General features: G+C 42.9%; 1 protein-coding gene across 1 annotated transcript in view; it reads left to right on the forward strand.

The window, feature by feature from the left end:
- The first annotated feature begins 15,761 nt into the window (after window positions 1-15,761).
- Window positions 15,762-21,667, forward strand: part of TXNRD3 (thioredoxin reductase 3) — a 68,714-nt gene continuing 62,808 nt past the window's right edge. Inside the window, exon 1 of the mRNA XM_059161938.1 lies at window positions 15,762-16,191. Within this exon, the coding sequence (XP_059017921.1) occupies window positions 16,033-16,191 (159 nt within the window). The 5' untranslated portion in view covers window positions 15,762-16,032. The remainder of the gene's footprint in view (window positions 16,192-21,667) is intronic.

The following is a 21,667-nucleotide window of genomic DNA, read 5'->3' on the forward strand; positions in this document are numbered from 1 at the left end:
GGTACAGGTATGTGAATCTCCAGGTTTACACACTTCACAGCACTCACCAAAGCACATACCCTCCCCAATGTCCATAACCCCACTCCCCTTCTCCCAACTCCCCTTCCCCCAGCAACCCTCAGTTTGTTTTGTGAGATTAAGAGTCACTTATGGTTTGTCTCCCTCCCAATCCATCTTGTTTCATTTATTCTTTTCCTACCCACTTAACCCACCATGTTGTATCACCACTTCCTCATATCAGGGAGATCATATGATAATTGTCTTTCTCTGATTGACTTATTTTGCTAAGCATGCCTTTCAGGTTTCTATCCTCCATGCAATTTTATTCAGCAGTTTGCATTTGCGTTTATGAGGGAGGTCAGCATATAACTTTGTTTTCCCAAGTTGTCCTCCATTGTCTCTCGAATCATCTATTTCATTGATCAACTGTGTTGTTTTTGTTCATATTTTATTAATTTCTAATTTAGTGTTAATTCCATCATTCTACCCTCTGGGAATTTTTAATTTTTTTTTTAATACTTCCTTGAGTTGAAAGTTTAGTTCATTTATCATCAGTCTTTTTCTGTTTTGTAATGAATGCATGCATGTAAGCCATACTTTTTCCTTTGAATGCTGCTTGGGTAGAAAAACACAGATTTTGTGACAGGGTGCTTCTGTTAGTGTTCAGACATAAATAGTTTGTGCATTACATATTTTTATTTTCCCTTTAATTCAAGAGCTATTAAGATGTCTTTGTTAACTCCCAATTTTCTTGCATTTCAATCAGAGACTATAGCCTAAATAATAGCAGATTTTTGGAATTTATTAAAATTTCCTTTATGGCCTTTACACAGTTTTTCAGAATATTCCATTTGTGGTTCAAATAATAATATAATCTCTTTTAATTGAGCAGAAGGGTGTGTGTGTGTGTGTGTGTGTGTGTGTGTGTGACTGTGTGTATCTGTGTGTGATTAGCTCAAGCTCATTTGTCATTTTAGGCAAATCCTCTCTTTACTTACTTATTTCTCTGAGAGTTTTGTCAAAACCGCCCAATAAGATATTAGGATTTGGTTTGTTCTATTTGTAATCCTATCAGGTTTCTGCTCTATGTATTTTGAAACTGTGCTTTAAGGGCAACAAAAAAATGATCCCTAGTAACCATGCATATTGTTCCCTTTTTTCAATCCAATATAACTGTTTCTTTTATTATAAATGTTTTGGCCTTGAATTCCATTTCACCTAAATTTAATATTATCATCTTTCTTTGTTTAATTAGCATTTTCATTTTTCCTGGATTGTTTCATTTAGCTATGTTTCACATGAAGGATATACAGCTGGAGTTTGTATTTTTATCTCACAAGGGTCTTTTTTTCCCTTCCAATTAATAAGTTTAACCCAATCACATCTATTGTGATGACTAATCATAGAGCTGTTGATTTTGTTTGTTGGCTTGTTTTATATGTATTATGCTTTTTAAATTTTCTTTCCCCTTTTTCTTGTTATACCTACTGAATTTTCTTTGTTAAATTTTTCCACTTTTACAAAACACTAACTATAGGTAAGTTACTCCCGCAAGAGGCCAAACAACAGTTCTACCTCACTTTACTACATTGACTACCTCCCTAGAATTTTTGTTCCATGATTAATTTATTTTGCTTTTCATTAAAGTATAATAGACATATACCAACATGCCTAAGTGTAAAGCATATAGCTTGATTAATCTCTCCAAGAAAATTCACTCATGCAAATTCTACCCTGAGGAAGACATAGAACATTTGTAGTATTCACAAAGACTTGGTGGTCTCCCAATCTTTCCCCCTACCACAGGTAAACCCATCATCATAAGTGAATGTGTCCTGTTCCTCGACTTCACATATATGACATCGCAGCATCTATTCCTGTGTTTAACTCCTTTTGCCCATCATTATGCCTTTGAGACTCCATGAACGCATATAGCAATGGTACTTTCCTATGACTATAGCATAAGTTATCTATCCTTCTGTTGATGAACATTTGTCCCAGTTTGTGGGTGCTGCAAACTGTGTGGCTATGAGCATCTAGTACTTGCCTTTTTTTTTTTTTTTTAGATTTTATTTATTTATTTGACAGACAGATCACAAGCAGGCAGAGAGGCAGGCAGAGAGAGAGGAGGAAGCAGACTCCCCACTGAGCAGAGATCTCGATGAGGGACTTGATCCCAGGACCCTGGGATCATGACCTGAGCCGAAGGCAGAGGCTTTAACCCACTGAGCCACTCAGGCGCCCCTAGTACTTGCCTTTTTGGCACAGATAGCTCTACATTTCCTTTTGCACCTTTAACCTTAAAAATAGAACTGGCAGCTATTTTACCAACAAAAATGGGCTTCTTCGGGAATAGCAGAGCATTTCAATCTGAACAAGCTACAGCAGTCCAGAAAATAAAGGAGAGGAAGACTCTTGTGGAGAAAAGGGTGGGCTTGGCAGGGTCTGTCATAAACCAAAAGTCCATGGGAATAAACTGGGAGTTCAAAGTAGTGGCTTTTCATTGACTGAATCGTGACAGTCTCTTGTTGGCTGATTTGTGACAGTTTCTCATTGGGTGGGCTGTTGCTGAGGGAGGAGGAAAAACTTTCTTCCATCTGTTAGGGTAGTAGTAGTATGGACTCCAAGGTCCCTCTCTTCCTGTTGGGTGGGTCAGCAACTGACAAGGAGCAGTAGAAGGTGAGAGCTCCCCTGTTGGCCTCCCAACTCCATTTGAAAAAGGTTCCTTTTATTTATTTTCACGGGAAACATACATGCCCTGGAGGGAAAAGAATTACTGGGTCTTAGCATATGCATATATTTAACATTGAGGATACTGTCAGTTTTCCAAGTAGTTCACCCGCATTGTTATTTAAAATTTCTTGCTTTAAACAATTGACATTTACTATTAAAAAGCAGCGTTTACTGTTTTATTTGTTCATTTATTTGAAACAATGTTTATTTTACTCCATACCTTGTGCATGTCTTCATTTTAGCAAATTCATTTTCTAGTATCTGGGTTTTTTAGAGAGGATCTGTGGGTTTTAAATGTTTGGCTTCTTGCATGCCTAAAAATTGCTTCATTTTGCCCTCACAATGAATGATAGCTTTATGATAGTTAGGCTTGGTATACAGTTGTAGGTCCCAGGTCCCATTTTCACTGAGGACTTTGAAGATACTGCTCTATTATCAAGTTGATCTCTTGAAGAGCCCTATCAATCTCAGTAATATTATTTCTTCAGTTTGGAGAACATTTCCTCTATTATTTCTTAGAAAATATCCTTCCTTCCATTTCCCTTATTCCCTAGGTTTCTTCTTTGATGGCTTTTGCAATTTTTCTATTTATCTTCTATGTCCCTTAACTTTTGTTTCATGTTATTACTTTGTGCTCTTATTGCATGTTTTGGGTTAACTCCTCAGGTTTTCTGGGTTACTGATTTGACCTTCAGGTGTATTCAATTTAGTTTCAGTCCACCTGTTGAGCTTTGTTTTTTTCTAATATAATAATCACATACAATGTTAGTATCTTTTTTTTTTTTTTTTTTTTTTTTACAAATTCAATATCTTTGTACATTTCTCTGGAGTCATTACTTAGACTTATTCAAAATTCTTGTCCTGCTTTCTCTATTTAATCGTATTCCTCAGACATATTTTTTTATTGATTGAATTTGGTGACTCTCCTTCATAGTGGTACTATTTAGAGGACATGGTGAAAAGGCTTTCTCATAACTCATGTTCACATTCTCAGATCGTCTCACAGATTTACAAACAGATCCGAGCAGTTAGCAGCACTGGTGCTAAAATGGAGATCAGTCAGAGGTTTTCACTTTAGCTGTGTCTGGGGAGAATAATAGCAGCCTTCAAGTCATACATACCTCTTCTCTTTCACTAGCCTTTCTCTTCTGCTTCCCAGGCACCCTTTCTCATTGCTCCAAAACAGTAACTTATTGACCTTTTTATAACAGGTTGATTCTGTGGGTTGTAATAGAGAATTAGTTGTTGGGTCCTTGGGAGTCAAAGCCAGGTTGAGATGTTTTCCCTGGAAAGAGAAAGAAAGAAGAGGAGAAGAGGAGGAGAAAGCCAGAAAGTGTGAAAATTCCTCCAAAGTGCCAAGGATTGAGCCAAGAAAATAAAATCAGTTGACTGAACCAATATGCAGAAGTGGCAGAAAAGGACAGCCAAGCCTAGGTGAAGAATCAGCTTTGACACAGGTAAGTGTGGCAGGCAGGTAAGGAAGTCTGCCCCAGATGTTCCTATGGATGGTATTGAGTGTTCATGGCTATCCTTGCTGGGCCAATGGGGGACTGAGTGTGGATGGGTTGGGTTGGCCCAAAGGTTCTTGGTGGGATGGACAAAAATTTCTAGCTCCAGCCTCACTCCTGCAGGATGGGTCCCGGAATCACACTTATTGGGCTCCTGAGTCTTCCTCTTTCTGCTTTTCTTAAGAACCATGCTTTGTATCTTTTGTTTCCCAGTGACTGAGATAAATACAGGATAATCCCAAATTCACAGACTTTGTAAATGGAGAAAAGTCAAGATCTTCCTCCAAGCCCAGCTTTGATATTTTTGCAACTTAGAATTTCAGTCTCGTTTGTGTTATAAACATCTTCTCTGCCAGACCTAAGAAATGCACCCACACTCCCTGGCTGGGTGAGTTTTCTTCCCTGAGTCTATAGATATCCTTCATCACAACTTGACAAAAGAGAGGTGCTTGGAGGTCTGTTTTATAGGTTTTCCATTCTACAGTTTTGCTGCCCATTACTATCACCTGTCAGATTCATAAAGCAGTAGAATGTATGTATTCCTGTTGGTTGACTTTATTTAGATACTAATCCTTATAGCCATTAAAAAAGGAAGAAAGGCAAAGGCAGGGAGGAGCACACTCGGACCTCCTCTCAGAAAAGTCTCACACATGACAGTTTTAGGACAAGAAGCACAAACAATACTGTGAGATAAATAAGCAGGGAAACCAGGATTCCAGCAATCATCAGTTACTGGTCTCCCAAATTAGACAATAGAACTTGCAGAAACCAGTCACATCTCCAATAACTATTACTCTGCCTCTTTGAGCCAGCAGACGACCCCTCTACAGTTGAGGAATAAACAATTCTTATAGGTGAAATTATTCCTGCGAGTGAATAGGAACCGAATGGGAGAGTGCTGTCCCCACTTTTATGAGGCCATTACCCAGCCCCTGGAAGCAGAAGGGAAAGAGCAGAGGCTCAGAGATGTAGTAGTAATTCCCTTTCCTGTCCCCCACTGCAGGGACACAGCCCACTCTGTCCCCTCCAGGTCACATCCCCGAGACAGCCATTCCGGTGAAATGGGGTGGCTGCCTTTAGATATTTCACAGCTGGAAAACAGCTCAGGCAGCAGCAGAAAGGATGTGGCCTCAAAGATATTGCCAATCCTTTTCACTTTTTTCTTCTGAACACTTTCTACAATTAATAAGCATCTCTCCAGTTCCTGTGTATTGAAAGGACACATACCTATTCTGTGAGAGTCAGGTCCTGAAACAGAAGGAGGGGCTGGGACAAAAGGGATGATGTGCAAACAGCACCCCAAGGTCCCCCATCCACATGCTACCCAGGGTTAAATTTGTTGCTATGTTTTCCTTCATTCATATCACTCATGAGTGCCAGCCATGCATGATCATTTGCTCAGTGCCAATGACACAATGGTGAAAACAGCCCGCTCCCCATCCTCGTGGAGCTTCTGGTCCTGGTGGGAGAAGTGCCAGACATTAATCCAAAAATCACACAAATATAACATTGCAAATGACAATGAGTGCAAGGGCTTGAGAATGTGAGCTAGTAGGGGAGTGCCATCTAAGCTGTCAGCAAAGGGGAAGAAGGACCCTGAGCCCCCAGAGAGGACCATGCTTCTCTGCCCAGACAGAGAGGGCCCATCCCATGCTGGTGACCTGTCCCTTGCTGTCCCTGGCAGGCATCCTTCTCCTCCCTGTCTTGCCCCTCTCTCAGGTTATCCATCTCCCTCCAGTGTCTCTCCCTTCTCCGCAGCACTCTCCCTACATCCATTCTGCATCATGGCCACTTACTAAGATGTGGGCTCCAGGGAGTCACAACTTCTCAGGGCCTCAGCGTCCTTGTCTGTAAAATGGGAATAATCAAAGCAGCTTGCAGAATCAGAAGGCTGTTGTGGGGATTCAGTGAGTCAACACATGCAAAGCTGTCCGTGCACCGCGTTTATCATTCTCTCCTCACAACCACGCCTTTGGAGTTTTTGCTCTTGCCAACTGTCAATGTGCATGGCTACCCAGAGTGAGGGGTCCCAGTAGTTGACCCAAGATTTTCCTTAAGAGTAGAGTGTGTGTCTCCTCTTTTCATCAGTGTGCCCATACCAGGCTTCTCTGCATAACCCTTATATCCATTCCCCTTAGAGAGTCCGCCAGGCTTCTTATATTGTTTGAGGGAACACAAGACCAGGAGGGGTGAAGTCATTGAATGAGGGTGAGGGAAGATCGCTCTGCGCAGGGTCGTGGTGGCGGCCGCTCTCCTCGCGCGCAGGTGCACGGGGCGGCGGGCAGCCAGGGACGCACCTGCGCGGCAGCAGCTGGCGGGGTGACGGGGGAACCCACGCCGATCGCTTCCCGAGAGACCCACTGCCACCTGGTGCCCGGTTTGAGAAATGCGCGCTGGGACCCGCCGCAGTGGGCGTCCCCAAAGCAGCAGAATGGTCCCACCAGAGGGAGCGCAACCCTGCGGGGTTACACCGCAAAAGTGGGGACCGGCTTCTGGGCAGGCTTCGGAATGCACTGAATTCACCCAAAAGTTCCCTAGCGATCCCAAGCCCTGGGTCCAGCTCTAAGGGAGGCAGAGTAACGACTGGGGCTTTTGGCAGAGGAATAACCCCGCCTGTTTGCTCTAGGGCATCCCAGGGAACCCCGGAGACGGAGGGTATAGGAGAGGGCCACTGCGAGAAGCGGGCTGTACGGAGTACTGGAACTGAATGAAGGCAAAGACCTCAGCAGTCTGTCCGATGTTCTGCTTTAATCCCCTGTTTGCTCCAACTGACACATATTCTGCGACTCAGACTTGAAAACTACCTGCCCGAATTGTCCAGTAAATCCCAAGTGCCGTGCAGTGTTAGCGTTTTCCCACCTGGACTCTAGATTGACAGCTCTTTGAATGCGCAGACGCAGGAGGGGCCACAGCCTGTGCAGGAACCTGAGTCTGGCATGGCTTGGACAGCCACCCACCAGCTAGACTTTGCCTATCTTTCCAAGCAGAATTACCCTCTATGGCCATTGGCACCCTGTCCTTAGTAGTGGTAGGGAGATGAGAGGGGTGCAGGGAAGCTACACCAGTCTCTATGAGAGGGTCTCTTTCCAATAAAAGAACAGATCAGAGTTCCAAATGCCCTTTCCCAGCAGGGCCTCATGCAAATTTGTCACCATCTCTTCCCTAGCTCTGTATATTCAGGACTCTTTGTTGGGGGTAGACATTTCCAAGCCAAAGAAAGCGAGGGTCCATTTATACATTTCTCAGGGCGGGGGGGGGGGGGTGGGAAGCAAAGCAGTGCCAACTTGCCTTACATTTATATAACTCAAGGAAACTCAAAAGATAATAAGGCAAATCTGTTCCCAGGTGACTTAAGGGCTCTATTCATAGACAGGGTAGCAGCTGCATAATTTTAAGTTTCCGCCTGAGCAGGCACTTCCATTACCCTCAGAACCTCCATGGCTGGCTTCTGGAAAGATCAACTCCAGAAGGGAAGGGGGGCTAGGCTAGCCCTTTCTTCCCTTAAGAGCCGCAGTCTGACCCTCTGCTGCCTCCTTGCGTTGAAGGGGAGGGCAAGTCTCCCCTTTCAACCCTCTGCTCCAGGGGTGAATTGAATTCCACTCTGGTGGTGTCCCTTAACTCAGGAGAGACACACTGGTTCTGTCCAAAGGCTTTCTTACATGTGGAATCTAAGGAAATAAACAACACTCTCTGAACTACCCAGAATTCCCAGAATTCTGATCTGGGAAATGGTCCATTCATGACCAGGACACAGAGGAAAAGAAAAGACTTTCCATTTAGAAAAAGAGGTACATCTTTGTTACCTTTTAAAAACCCCAATTTTTGGGATGCCTGAGTGGTTCAGTAGGTTGAGCATCTGCCTTCAGCTCAGGTCATGATCCCAGGGTCCTGGGATTGAGTCCCACATTGGGCTCCCTGCTCAGTGGGGAGCCTACTTCTTCCTCTCCCTATGCCTGCCACTGCCCCTGCTTGTGTGTGTGCTTTCTCTGTCAAATAAATAAATAAAATCTTTAAAAATAAAAATCCTGATTTTCTTTCCCCCGGTAAGTTGATTACAGAAGTAGCCCTTTTCTACCCCTTCCTGTATCTATCCACTTCCTTGGCAGTGTGTCTGTGTAGGAACTCCCATCAAGACAAGCAATGTATTTTCTGCCCCTTGAATCTGAGTTGGCCCTTTGGCTCCCTTTGGTCAACAGAATGTAGGAGAAGTGAAGGTGTTCTGATTCTGAGCCTAGGTCTCAAGAGGCCTTGCATGCTGCCTTTTTCTCTTGGATCTCGGAGCTCATTAGCATCTAATCTATCTTCAAACACACACACACACACACACACACACACACACACACACACACATATACACACACACACAGAGTCCTGAGCTACATTCTTCATGGGCCAACTTAGGTCATTTGACCATGCCTGAACCAGTCTGTTCAGCTAGGAGCATGGCAGAGAGTAGTTGGCTTAGACTTAACTTAGGTATGAAATTCTGAAAAAAATTAGAGCAAGGGAGAAGGAAGGCATTCTTTAGTTATCTGAGACTATCATGGCCCATCTGTGGTACAGCACCAATGATATCCGAAACACTTGGAAATGACAGCATATAGAAGAGGTGGGACAAGCCCTTGGGAGTCAACCACATATCCAAAACTTATATGAGCAAATGGATTGAATAATTAACAGATTCACCTTTATAGTGGGAGATTTTTAATGTATGTCTGTTAATGTATGTCTGAATAAAGAAAGTCAACAAATAAAATGGAAACAATATCTAAAGATATAATAGAAGAAAATACCTGGATTTGCAGCTCCAAAGATTACACCAAGACATAGCCGGGTGATGTTTCCCCCTTCTCTTCTTCCTCCTCCTCCCCCTTCTCCTCCCTTTCCTCTTCTTCCTCCTTCTTCCTTTTTCCTCTTCTTCTTCCTCTTCCCCTTCTTCCCCTTCTCCTTCTTCTTCTCCCCCTTCTCCTTCTCCTTCTTCGGATAGGCTTCTATACAGACTCAAGTAGCTAAACTGTGGAAGGAGCCAAGATGTCCTTCAAAGATGAATGAATAAAGAAGATGTGGTACGTATATACAATAGGATATTACTCAGCCATCAGAAAGGATGAATACCCACCATTAGCACTGACATTGACAGAACTGGAGGGGATTATGCTAAGTCAAATAACTCAAGCAGAGAAAGAACATTATGTATGTTTTCATTCATATGTGGAACATAAGGAATAGCATGGAAGACCACAGGGGAAGGGAGGGAAAACTGAAGGGGGCAGGAATCAGAAAGGGAGAAAAACCATGAAAGACCATGGACTCCAGGAAACAAACTGAGGGGTTCAAAGGGGGAAAGGGAGTGGGGGGATGGATATTAAGGAGGGCACGTGTTGTGATGAGCATTGGGTGTTATATGCAACTAATGAATCATTGAACACTACATCAACAACTAATGATGTATTATATGGTGGCTAACTAAACATAATAAAAAATAAATTAAAAAAGAAACACAACACTACAATAAAGTTTCATCTTAAAAAAAAAAAAGATAGGTTTCTATACAGAAAAAACAGGTAGTCTTCAAGATATGCACACAAATTCACTAATATAGTTCTCTTCTTCAAGAGATGGTGCTAGATTCCTTTCCCCTTGAATATGGACTGGATTTAGTAACCCCTTTCTAGATAACAGAATATGGCAAATGCAATGGGATGTCACTTATGAGATTAGGTTATAAAAAGATGTGGATTCCAACTCTGGTGCATGTGCTCTCTCTTTTTCTTTATCTTTTCAATCACTCATTCTAAGGAAAGTCACCTGCCATTAGATACTCAAGAAACCTATAGAGAGGCCCTCGTGGTGAAGGACTGAGTCTTGTCAACAACCATGTGCCTAGGGAAGTAGATCCTTCAGCCGCAGCCAATAGCTGAATTGCAACCTCACAGACACCCTGAGCCAGAACTGTCCAACTAAACTATTCCCAGATTTCTGACTTACAGAAACTGTGAGGTAATAAGTATATGTTGTTTTCAGTTGCTCAGTTTTGGGGTTAATTTGTTCTGCAGAAATAGGAATTAATACCTATACAAGAAAGAAACTACTGCTCTTAGAACTTTCTACATCCATTCCAGAAGATAGGAAATAAAAATCTACAAAGTTTGGAGGGGAAGATAGTATGATCCGAGATTTTTAGAGGTGCTGAATTGTTCATGGACGTAGGGAACAGACAGATATTCTCAAGCATGTAAAAATTCAGGAAAGACAATAACCATGACCCTTTTTGGGAAAAAAAGGAATTACTTGGGATAATTCAAACCTAACAATGAAGAAGTGATTAAAATTCTAAAATTCAAGAGTACAGGGGCGCCTGGGTGGCTCAGTGGGTTGGGCCGCTGCCTTTGGCTCGGGTCATGATCTCAGGATCCTGGGATCGAGTCCCGCATCGGGCTCTCTGCTCAGCAGGGAGCCTGCTTCCCTCTCTCTCTCTCTCTCTGCCTGCCTCTCCATCTACTTGTGATTTCTCTCTGTCAAATAAATAAATAAAATCTTTAAAAAAAATAAAATTCAAGAGTACAGAAGATTAAGCAAGAAGATCAGTACTTGGCATCAAATCCACTAAATTAAAAAGATTGAGTTGTGAGAGGTAGAACTACTGCACAGAATATAAATGTCATAAAGCCTGGCAACATAAAAATAATATCATTCATAAAACTTCCGGGCAAGGAGGCAGAGAGGTAGCAGAGAACATAAGTGCTCTCATTTCTTCATTTTTCTTACCAGCAAGTAAAAACATACAATTGAAAGTAGGAACTTGTTAAAAATTAATGACCTCTATCTCATCATTCATGATCACTCTTCTTTAAAGAGATCTTTGAGAAACTAATACCATCTCTGGAAAAAAAAATCTGGAAAAATCTGAAAAAATAATTCCTACAGTATCACCTTAGCTTTTTTTCAACAATTCTTGTTTGTATTTTACTTTAAAATTAGCATGACCATACATTTGAAAATTATGTCTCTCTCTATACTTCTATCTGTTTAGTATTCAGGGAGGCATTTGGAATGATGGTCATGGTAAATCACAAATAATTTTTTTTTACTATACTTTGGTATGATTATTATCCTGTATTTTTATTTTACCCTTTATTTTTTTTTTAAAGATTTTATTTATTTATCAGAGAGAGAGGGGGGGAGAGAGAGCGAGCACAGGCAGACAGAACGGCAGGCAGAGACAGAGGGAGAAGCAGGGTCCCTGCCGAGCAAGGAGCCCGATGTGGGACTCGATCCCAGGACCCTGGGATCATGACCTGAGCCGAAGGCAGCTGCTTAACCTACTGAGCCACCCAGGCGTCCCTATTTTACCCTTTATACATTTATGTGTTGCTTGAGTTTTTTTGGAGAAAAAAGTGTGTATTATTTTAGCTAAGTTATTATTTTTTTAAAAAGGAAACAAGAGAGAAGTAAATGAATTCAATGTACAAGGAATAGGAAAAAATGAAAAAATGAACTCCTATAAAACAAAGGTAAAAATGTAAATTAATAAGTTAAGACACAAGTGAATTTAATTTATAAAATTTAAAACTATCTTTGAAAAAGATAATAAAATAGACAACACTATGGCAAAGTTGATTAAGAGGTAAAGAGAGAAGGCACAAATAATTTACCTTAAATAGGACGAAGAAAGGGACATCCCTCTTGTTGTTTTCTTTCTTCCTCATTTTCTCTTGTTAATCTTAAAAATATAACTGCCAGAATGTTACCAGCAAAAATGGTCTTATTTGGGAGTAGCAGAGAATTGCAATTTGGGATAAGAAAGCTACAGACAAAACCATTGGCAAGTCCTTAGAACAAAAGGAAAGAGCTGAAGCTAGTGGCTTTTCAATGGCTGAGCTGTGACAGCCTCTCATTGGCTGGGCTGTTGCTGGGACAGGAAAAAAACCTTTCTTCTGCTGGTATAGTGAAGTGGTGGCTAAAGTATTTTGAACATGCCTGTTACCTCTTTTCCTGTTGAGGCTGCAATGGACTATCCGTGGTAGGGCATGAGAGCTCACCCTACTGGCTTCCTTGCTCTATTCTAGTGAGGCTTCCCTTTATTAATTTTTACACTCCACACTTCATAAACTTTGCTTACGCTGACAGGGCAGCCAGCTGTTTCCTGCCTGAAGTCATTGTCTTTGTCTCCTTTTCTTCCCAGAGAGTCTTTGAGCAGGAAGGCAATCAGGTCTTAGCCATCTGGTCCCTGCTTATTTCATCAGCATTAATTTTCACCTCAGCACTGCCCATTTGTGGATCTTCCAGAATTTCCCCAAATTGCTTGGGCTGTGCCCTGCTTCTGTGGGTCAGTCGGGCTGCCTCCCCTGTCTGGATCCTTTTACAACCCATTGCATGGGAAAACTACTTTTCAGTTCACCAAATTCAGCTTACGTATATTCCTCTCTTTACAACGACTTCCCCATTTGTACCCCTTCTTTTTGACATCTCTCCCTGAAAAGTTCTACTATGAAGACAGACACTGCCATCCATTTCCTTATTCCCTGACACAGAACACAGCCGCATATGTTCAATAGATTCTTGTGGAGTAAAGGCATGAGATAGCTAGTTACACAGCTCCTGGGCAGGAGGAGTGGCAATTTCTGAAAGGCATGGTCTATGCCCTACCTCCCTGATTTGGGGTTCTCTGGATGACTAGGATAGGAAGGCAAAAGATTTGAGGCCCAACCTGTTACATGGGGACAAGTGGGGCTGCAAATTATGGTAATATATACACTGGCAATTTGTGACATGCTTGATTCACTCATTCATTCATGTGTGCCTAATACAAGCAAAGCGCAGAGATGGACTCTGGGAATAGAGCCATGAGCTAGAGTGCTGAGGTCCTTCCCTCACTGGAGCTTACATTTTGGTGGTGCTGACAGGTGAGGGGACACAGGCAAAAAATGAGTATGGTTTACTGGTTGTAACTATAAAAGAACCAGCTGTCACAAAAGAACCAGAATGCGTACGGTGTGATGGAGACAGAGGGCTATTGCACTCTCGATGGACAGCAAAAGTTCTGTGTGAAGGCACCATTTAAGCCAAGAATCTGTTGACAAGAAGGAGCTAGCCTGGCTGAGAGGAGAGAACATTCTAGGCTAAGGTAGCAGAAAATGCAAAGACCCTAAGGCAGGAATGCGTTTGACATATTCAAGGTATAGGGAGAAAGCCAATGTGGCTGAAGCAGAGTGAACCTGAGACAGAGCCTGGAGATGACATCTGACCAGGTCAGCCTGCTGGGTTTGGAATTGAGCCTTTCTCTTTGTTGGGGTTTCATTCATTCATTGCAGTGCAAGGGGTTATAGGACATGGTGACCAAGTCAGCCCTGAGATCCCCCCTACCCAAATGATAAATACAGGATTCCTGTTCTGGTATAGAGGTGCCTCCAGAATTCTGTGTAGTAGGCACTGTGGGGCACCAAACTAGGAAACTTGCCTTAAAACTATGTTGTAGGGCACCCGGATGGCTCAATGAATTGATTGAGCATCCAGCTCTTGATTTCGGCTGAGGTCATGATCTCAGGGTTGTGAGGTGGAGCCTTTGTGGGGCTCCGCACTCTGTGCAGAGTCTGCCTGAGATTCTTTCTCTCCTTCTCCTTCTGCCTCCCCCCTGCCCCCCAGCTCACGATCTCTCTCTAAATAAATAAATATCTTTTTTAAAAAAAACCTGTGTTGCGATAGGAAATGTAGTATTTTTATTTAGTTGTGGGACATAAACTTAAAAAATCTTGGCCAACAGACACATGAAAAGATGCTCATCATCACTTATCATCAGGGAAATATAGATCAAAACCACAATGAGCTATCACCTCACACCTTTCAGAATGGCTAAAATCAACAACAGAGGAAACAACAGGTGTTGGTGAGGATGTGGAGAAAAAGCAACCTTTGTGAACTGTGGGTTGAATGGGGAACTGGTATGGGGGTTTCTCAAAAAATAGAACTACCTTATCATCCAGCAATCACACTATTGTGTATTTGCCCCAAAAATATGAAAACACTAATTTAAAGGGATACATGCACCCTTTATAGCAGCATTATTTACAATAGCCAAGATACGGAAGCTGCCCAAGTGTTCATCAATTGATGAATGGATAAAGAAGAGGTGAGATATACATACCACATCTAATGGAATATATATATACACATATACAATGGAATATTATCCATCCATAAAAAGTATGAAATCTTGCCATTTACAGCAACATGGATGGAACCAGAGGATACGCTAAGAGAAATAAACCAGAGAAAGACAAATATCATATGATTTCACTCCTATGTGGAATTTAAGAAACAAATGAACAAGGAAAAAAAAAGAAACAAACGAAGAAACAAGCTTCTAACTACAGAGAACAAACTGAGGTCTCCCAGTCTGGAGGTGTGTGTGTGTGTGGGGGGGGAGATGGGTAAAACAGGTGATGAGTACTTGCGGATATATGGAAGTGTTGAATATTGTACACCTGGAACTAATGAACACTGTATGCTGACTAACTGGAATTAAAATGGAATCTTTTTTTTTTTTTTTTAAGATTTTATTTTATTTGACAGAGATCACAAGTAGGCAGAGAGTCAGGCAGAGAAAGAGGGAAGAGGAAGCAGGCTCCCTGCTGAGCAGAGAGCTCGATGCGAGGCTCTATCCCAGGATCCTGGGATCATGACCTGAGCCGAGGCAGAGGCTTTAACCCACTGAGCCACCCAGGCGCCCCTAAAATGAAATCTTAAAGTAAAAAAAATAAATAACCATCTTTCCTAAAGATGACTTTTATTTATTCACTCTTTTCATAAGATTGAAACATCTCTCCTCATTGAGGTAAGTCTGCTTCTAAGATGGTTTCAGGGGACGCCTGGGTGGTTCAGTTGGTTGGGAAGCTGCCTTCGGCTCGGGTCATGATCCCAGCGTCCTGGGATAGAGTCCCGCATCGGGCTCCTTGCTCAGCAGGGAGCCTGCTTCTCCCTCTGCCTCTGCCTGTCATTCTGTCTGCCTGTGCTCGCTTTCTCCCTCTCTCTCTGATAAATAAAAAAAAATCTTTAAAAAAAAAAAGGAAAAAGATGGTTTCAGGAGGCTAGTGGAGATTACGAGGCATGGAAAGTACTTCACAGGGGGCAACCAGGGCTACGTGATGGAGACTGGGCAATCGGAGGATGTGCACTAAACGGATAATGAAGCTTTAGGTCCACTTCAACTCTTTCTGAAGGACTGACTACTCCCAACAAACTCTGCTGGCCAGGAAAGGCCTAATTTGCATGCGCGGGGCAGGGCGGCGCCGGGGGGCGGGGCGGCGCCGGGGGGCGGGGCGGCGCCGGGGGGCGGGGCGGCGCCGGGGGGCGGGGCGGCGCCGGGGGGCGGGGCGGCGCCGGGGGGCGGGGCGGCGCCGGGGGGCGGGGCGGCGCCGGGGGGCGGGGCGGCGCCGGGGGGCGGGGCGGCGCCGGGGGGCGGGGCGGCGCCGGGGGGCGGGGCGGCGCCGGGGGGCGGGGCGGCGCCGGGGGCGGGGCGGCGCCGGGGGGCGAGGCGGCGCGATCCGCGGTCGGGCTGGCTTAGTGGCAGGTGCCGGGCCTGGGTGGTGTTCGCGGTTCCCCTTTCCCAGGCCCACTCCCGGCGGCACCACCCGCCTTTCGGTCCTTGAACTTTCCCGGCAAGGCCGGGAGCGACACCGCCGCCCTGGCGCAGCCACCGCCACCACCGCCGCCGCGGGCGCCGACGTCGCCGGGGTCAGTGAAGGTGGGCGCGGTCCCCAACCGCCGCCTGGGCAGCGTCCGCGGCGTGCCCATGTCTTTGCCGCCAGGGCGCCGGGCCCGCCTGTCGTCCCCTGGGACCGGCCGCTCGTTCTCCGAGGCCCGCGAGGAGCTGCGGCGCCGCCTCATGGGCCTCATCGAGGGCAACCGAGTGATGATCTTCAGCAAGAGTTACTGCCCGCACAGCGCGCGGGTAGGCGGGGCGAGGGCGGGGCGAGGGCGGGGTCGGCCGGGCAGGGGTCGCGGCAAACTGGTGGCAGGGCCTGTGGGGGCTTGGGGGAAGAGGGGTCTTCCAGAGTTCTGGGGACTTATCTCTCCCGTGACCCTGGAGCCCGAGTGCCGCAAGTTCAGCCCTCGGACGCGAACCCGGAGGCCACTTGAGAGCTCGGCGGCCGGGACTCAGGACCTGGGCGCGGGGGTGGTGGTGACACGGAACGAGGACCGGGCCCCGTGGCGTGCCGCCTTTGGCACCCTTGGTGGGAAGGCCACGTTGCCCACCTGCTAGGCTCAGCAAACTTATTCTGGGGACTCGGCCCGGGGCTTTAACCTCCGGTCCTGTCCTTTCTGGCTGTTAGCCCGACGTTGGCTTCTTGATCAAGAGTTTATTTGGAGAGATAAAAGGGATTTCTAAGAGTTTTTGCATGGTGAAAGAGTGGTGTGAGGAGAGGCCACCATTTGGGAGTAGACAAAAGCTGGGATTCAGATCCCACTTCTTAACCACGTGACCTGACCAGGTTACAGAACCCCACGTAGCCCTGGTTTCTACATCTTTTAAAATGAACATAATGAAGGGTGAGAGCATGATACCAGGTGATGGGTAATTTCAGCTGTCTTGCACACTACCTTAACTTTGGGGGGACTGCCTGGGAATACAGCATTATTTTGGTGGGCACATTTGTTCTTAGTGGAAAAAATAACCCACTTAGAAACGAACCTTTGGAAGATAGACCCATCTGTATGATAGGGACTTTCAATACTTTGAACTATACATTATCAAAAACTTGAAATAATAATAAATGGAATATGCAAAACCCATAAACTATTAGGTTAATCTTGTCAGATTATAGGCTATGTTTTTCAGATTTATTTTCAAGTTTACATTGCCTTGTATATTGTTTCAGAAAACATGTATATTATGCATATACATCTTAAAAAATAATAAAACACTAATATTTTGGGAACCTTGGATATCTCTGCCTGATTACTGCTAACCTTAAAAAGCAAAACTGCTAGTTATCTCACCAGCAAAAATGGGTTTATTCAGGAATAGCAAAGAATTACAATCCAGGACAAGCAAGCTACCATGAAACCATAGGCAAGTCCACTGAACAGAGGGGTAGGTGGTGTTGGGAGGCTTTATAAACAAAAAGTCCATTGGAGTAAACTGGGAGTTCCAAGCATAACACTTTTCACTGGCTGTGTTGTGACAGTCTCTCACTGGCTGGCCTTTTCCCTGGGCAGAAGAAAGTTATTCTTTCTGTTGGGGTAGTAAAGTAGTATCTGGGCAGGGTCCTTCTCTTCCTTGTTGTGTTTGCAATTGGTGAGATTGGTACAGTAGGAGAGCTATCCCTGCTAAATCTCTCAACTACATTTAGTGAGGTTTCCCTTTATTAATATTCATGTTACATACCCCCCCCCCCGGGCTAACCACTATCTAAAATTCCTTGCCTTTCTACAGTTTTGCCAAATACATGTATATCCTTAAATGAGATTTTGTTCCTTATGGCTTGTTTTGGTACTTTATCATTCATAGGTATTTTTCCTCAACAGTTGTGTTTTCAAGATTCATGCATGTTGGTATCTGTAGCTGTGGTTTGTTAATTTTCATATCTGTAATCCCTAGGATGAATCATATCATGGTTTATTGATTGTGCTGTGTCTAGTGTTTTGTTCTTGCATGCCTTTGCTTGCACATATCTTCTAGTGCATGTGTGTAACACTTATCTTAGAGTAGATATTTTGAAGCTGACATGATTTCTACCTTACCTCAGTGATGCCAAGATGTTTTTCCAAGTGATTATACAAGTTGGCTCCCCCACTGGTAGTGTATAACAGGTCCCCTTGCTCTACTTACTTACCAATAATTGATAAATTTAATTATTGCCATTCTGGCAGTTATGAAATGGTAGTTTAATTTTGCATTTCCCTGAGGAAGCCGAACATCTTTCTCTGTGTTTATGGGTCATTTGGGTTTCCTATTCTATGAAATGGTCACAGCTTTTGCTTATTTCTCTATTATGTTTTTATTTTTGTACTGTTTTGTAGGTGTTCTTTGTATATTTTGGATACTAATCCTTTGGATATATATGTTGGAAATGTGCCAAATTTGACTTTATTTTCACTCTGATTATGGGATCTTTTAGCTAACTGAAATTTGCCAAGTTTAATGTAGTTGTAGTTGAATCTGTCACTTTTTTTTTTCCTTTGACGATTCATGCTTATGTCACATTTAAGAAACCTGTTTCTACTCTGATGTCATAAAGATACTCTCCTATTTTAGGTCCTGGAAGTTTTAGAGTGTGCTTTTCACACTCACCTTCTTTATTCCACCTGGACTTGATGCTGAGCAGGGATCTAGTTTGTTTTTTTCTTTATAACTTATCAGTTATCCCTGCTTCATTTGTTAGAATGCTTTTGAATGCTCACCCATCATTTATCTGGTTCTTATATATATACTGGTCTGTTTCTAAGCACTGCCTTCTTTTGTTTTTGTTTTTTTTTAAGATTTTATTTATTTATATGACAGAGAGAGAGAGAGAGAGAGGGAGAGAGATATCACAAGTAGGCAGAGAGGCAGGCAGAGAGAGGGGGAAGCAGGCTCCCTGCTGATCAGAGAGCTTAATGTGGGGCTTGATCCCAGGACCCTGAGACCATGACCTGAGCTGAAGGGAGAGGCTTAACCCACTGAGCCACCCAGGCACCCCTGTTTAGTTTTGTTTTTAAGTTGTCATTTGGAGCTTAAAAAGGGCCAAGAGATCAGAACTATGCTTGTCTATTGCTATATCACTGGGGACTAGAACAGTGTCAAGCATTTAATGTGTGTTGATTTAATAAATGGTCTTGGGTCAAACCTTTGCTGATGCAGAAAATCTTAGGACAATTGATTCTCCACCCTGAGCTTGTCAACACTTCAATAATGTGGCCACTAGTTTCAGTCCCATTACATAATTGGACAGCTCTGATTGTAAGAATCTTTTTAAAAATAGAGGCAAAATTTGTCTCCCTGAAACATATACTGAGTTTTGGAGTTGCATGTTGCTCCAGTGCATAGAATTAAGAATCTGTTCACTTGGATGGCAGATATTTTAGAATTTTCCCTGAATGTTTTTCTTGTCTGGCTAAGCAGCCCACTTTATGTGCTCACATCATTTATCTGTACAGATGACATTTCACTCAATTGATTGTGTTATTGACTATGAACCTTTGAAATGTATCACCCAGACTGGATGCCATATCCCACATCTGTCCTTACCTGCACAGAGTCCAGCAGAGAGACTTGTTCCTTGATTGGGCCACTAATATCATTCAGCAAGCATTATGGGAGCCCAGTGTTTGGGACATGAGAGAATAAACTGTGGTCTTTCTTTCCAAGAACTCATAGGCCAGTGAGCAGTAATCAAGTAGCCATCCTGTCCTGTAGGAGGTACCTGTAAAAAAAAACAAGGGCTGTGGAAATGAGAGACAAAGACAATTGATTCTATAGGGATCAGAAAATCTTCAGGGTAACTATTTAAGCTGTTCCTTGAGGGATACTTTGGATATCTGTAGGTAAGAAAGAGCATCTAGCTAAGGAATTAGTATAAGCCGAACTAGGAGATGATAAAATGAAAACAGTGTGGCTGGATGGAGGGGATAAGAGTATAAGTTGAAAAATGGCCGTAAATTTACTTTCTAAGTGATATTGATGAGACCTTAAAATGCTCCTTGGTAAGTGTGGACTTAATGATGTAGGCAGAGCCATCTCAGACTTTTGAGAAGAGGAGTGAAAAGTCTGTGATTTGAAATCTGTAAGTAGTGTGAAAATTAGACTAAGTGTGGAAGCCGCTAGACTAGTCAGGAGGCTACTGTTCAAGTCAGATACAAGATGATGGCCAGACTACAGTGGAGAAAATGCCCTGATATTTTAAACCCCTTCCCCATGTTAACTTTGAGCCGTGTTTCCCCAGCCCTGAATTCATATGTTTCTGTGTTAAGATTTTACACATCTGTTTTTAGCTTTTTTGGGGGTAGTAAAATATATATAACATAAGCTTGATTATTTTAGCCATTGTTGTGAAACCATTCCTGCCATCTATCTTTCATCTTCCCCAGCTGAGTTCTTTATCCCCCTCCCCCCCAATCAAACCTTGGAAACTACATTCTGCTTTCTGTCTCTATGAATTTGACTAATCTCATTGCCTCATATAAGTGGAATCATGTGTGACTCACTTAATTCACTGAGCAGTGTCCTCAGAGTTCATCCATGTTGTTTCCTGTGTCAGAATTTCTTTCCTAAATAATATTGCATTGTGTGTGTGTGTATTTACCACATGCTGTTTGTCAGTTCATTCATTGATGGATATTTGGGTCCCTTCCACCTTTTGGCCATTGTGAATGTTGCTGCTGTGAACATGGGTGTACAAATATGTCTTTGAGTTCCTCCTTTGAATTCCTTTGGATATATATCCAAAGATGGGAATTGCTAGATCACATTTAAGGTAGTTCTATTTTTTATTTTTTGAGGAACCACCATACTGTTTTCCATAGTGGTCACGCCATGTCATTTTTCCAAAAACAGTGCACAAAGTTTCCAATTTCTCCAAATCCTTACCAACATTTATTAATTTCTGTTTTTGTTTTGATAGTAGTTATCCTAATGGGCACAAAGTGGTATCTCATTATGGTTTTGATTTGCATTTCCCTGATGGCTAGTGATGTTGAGTATCTTTTCATGTCCTCATTAACCATTTGTTAATGGCTAATATCTGTGTGCATTTGTAAAATTTGTTTTTGGGGTTTTGATAGAGATTACAATAAATCTGTAGATCACTTTGGGTAGTATTACCAGTATGAAGTCTTCTAGTCCATGAACATGGGCTTTCATTACATTTATTGGTGTCTTTAATTCTTTCAGTAACATGTAGTTTTCAGTGTACATGTCTTTGCATCCTTCCTAAGTTTATTCCTCAGTATGCTGCTTTATGCTATTTAAGTGGAATTTTTTCTTCATTTCTCTTTTAGTTGTTCATTGTTAATATATAGAAAAGCAACTGATTTTTTTGGTGTTGATTTTGTATCCTACAACTTTGCTGAATTTATGAACAGTTTTTTTTTTTTGGTACAATCATTAGAGTTTTACACATATCAGATATAGTCAGTGAACAGAGAAAGTTTTACTTCTTTTCCAATTTTGATGCCTTTTATTTCTTTTTCTTGTCTTATTTCTCTGACTAGGATTTCCAATACTGTGTTGAATAGAAATGGTGAAAGTGGGCATCCTTGTTTTGTTCCTAGTCTTATAGGAAATGCTTTCAGTCTTTCACCATCAATTATGATATTATCTGTGGGCTTTTCATATATGGCCTTCTTTCTGTATGTTGAGTAGTTTTCTTTTATTCTTAGTTTTTTGAGTGTTTTTATTATGAAAAAATGTTGAATTTTTTTAAATGCTTTATCTCCATTCATTTAGA

Source organism: Mustela lutreola, chromosome 2, assembly GCF_030435805.1.
Source record: "Mustela lutreola isolate mMusLut2 chromosome 2, mMusLut2.pri, whole genome shotgun sequence".
Lineage (NCBI taxonomy): Eukaryota > Metazoa > Chordata > Mammalia > Carnivora > Mustelidae > Mustela > Mustela lutreola.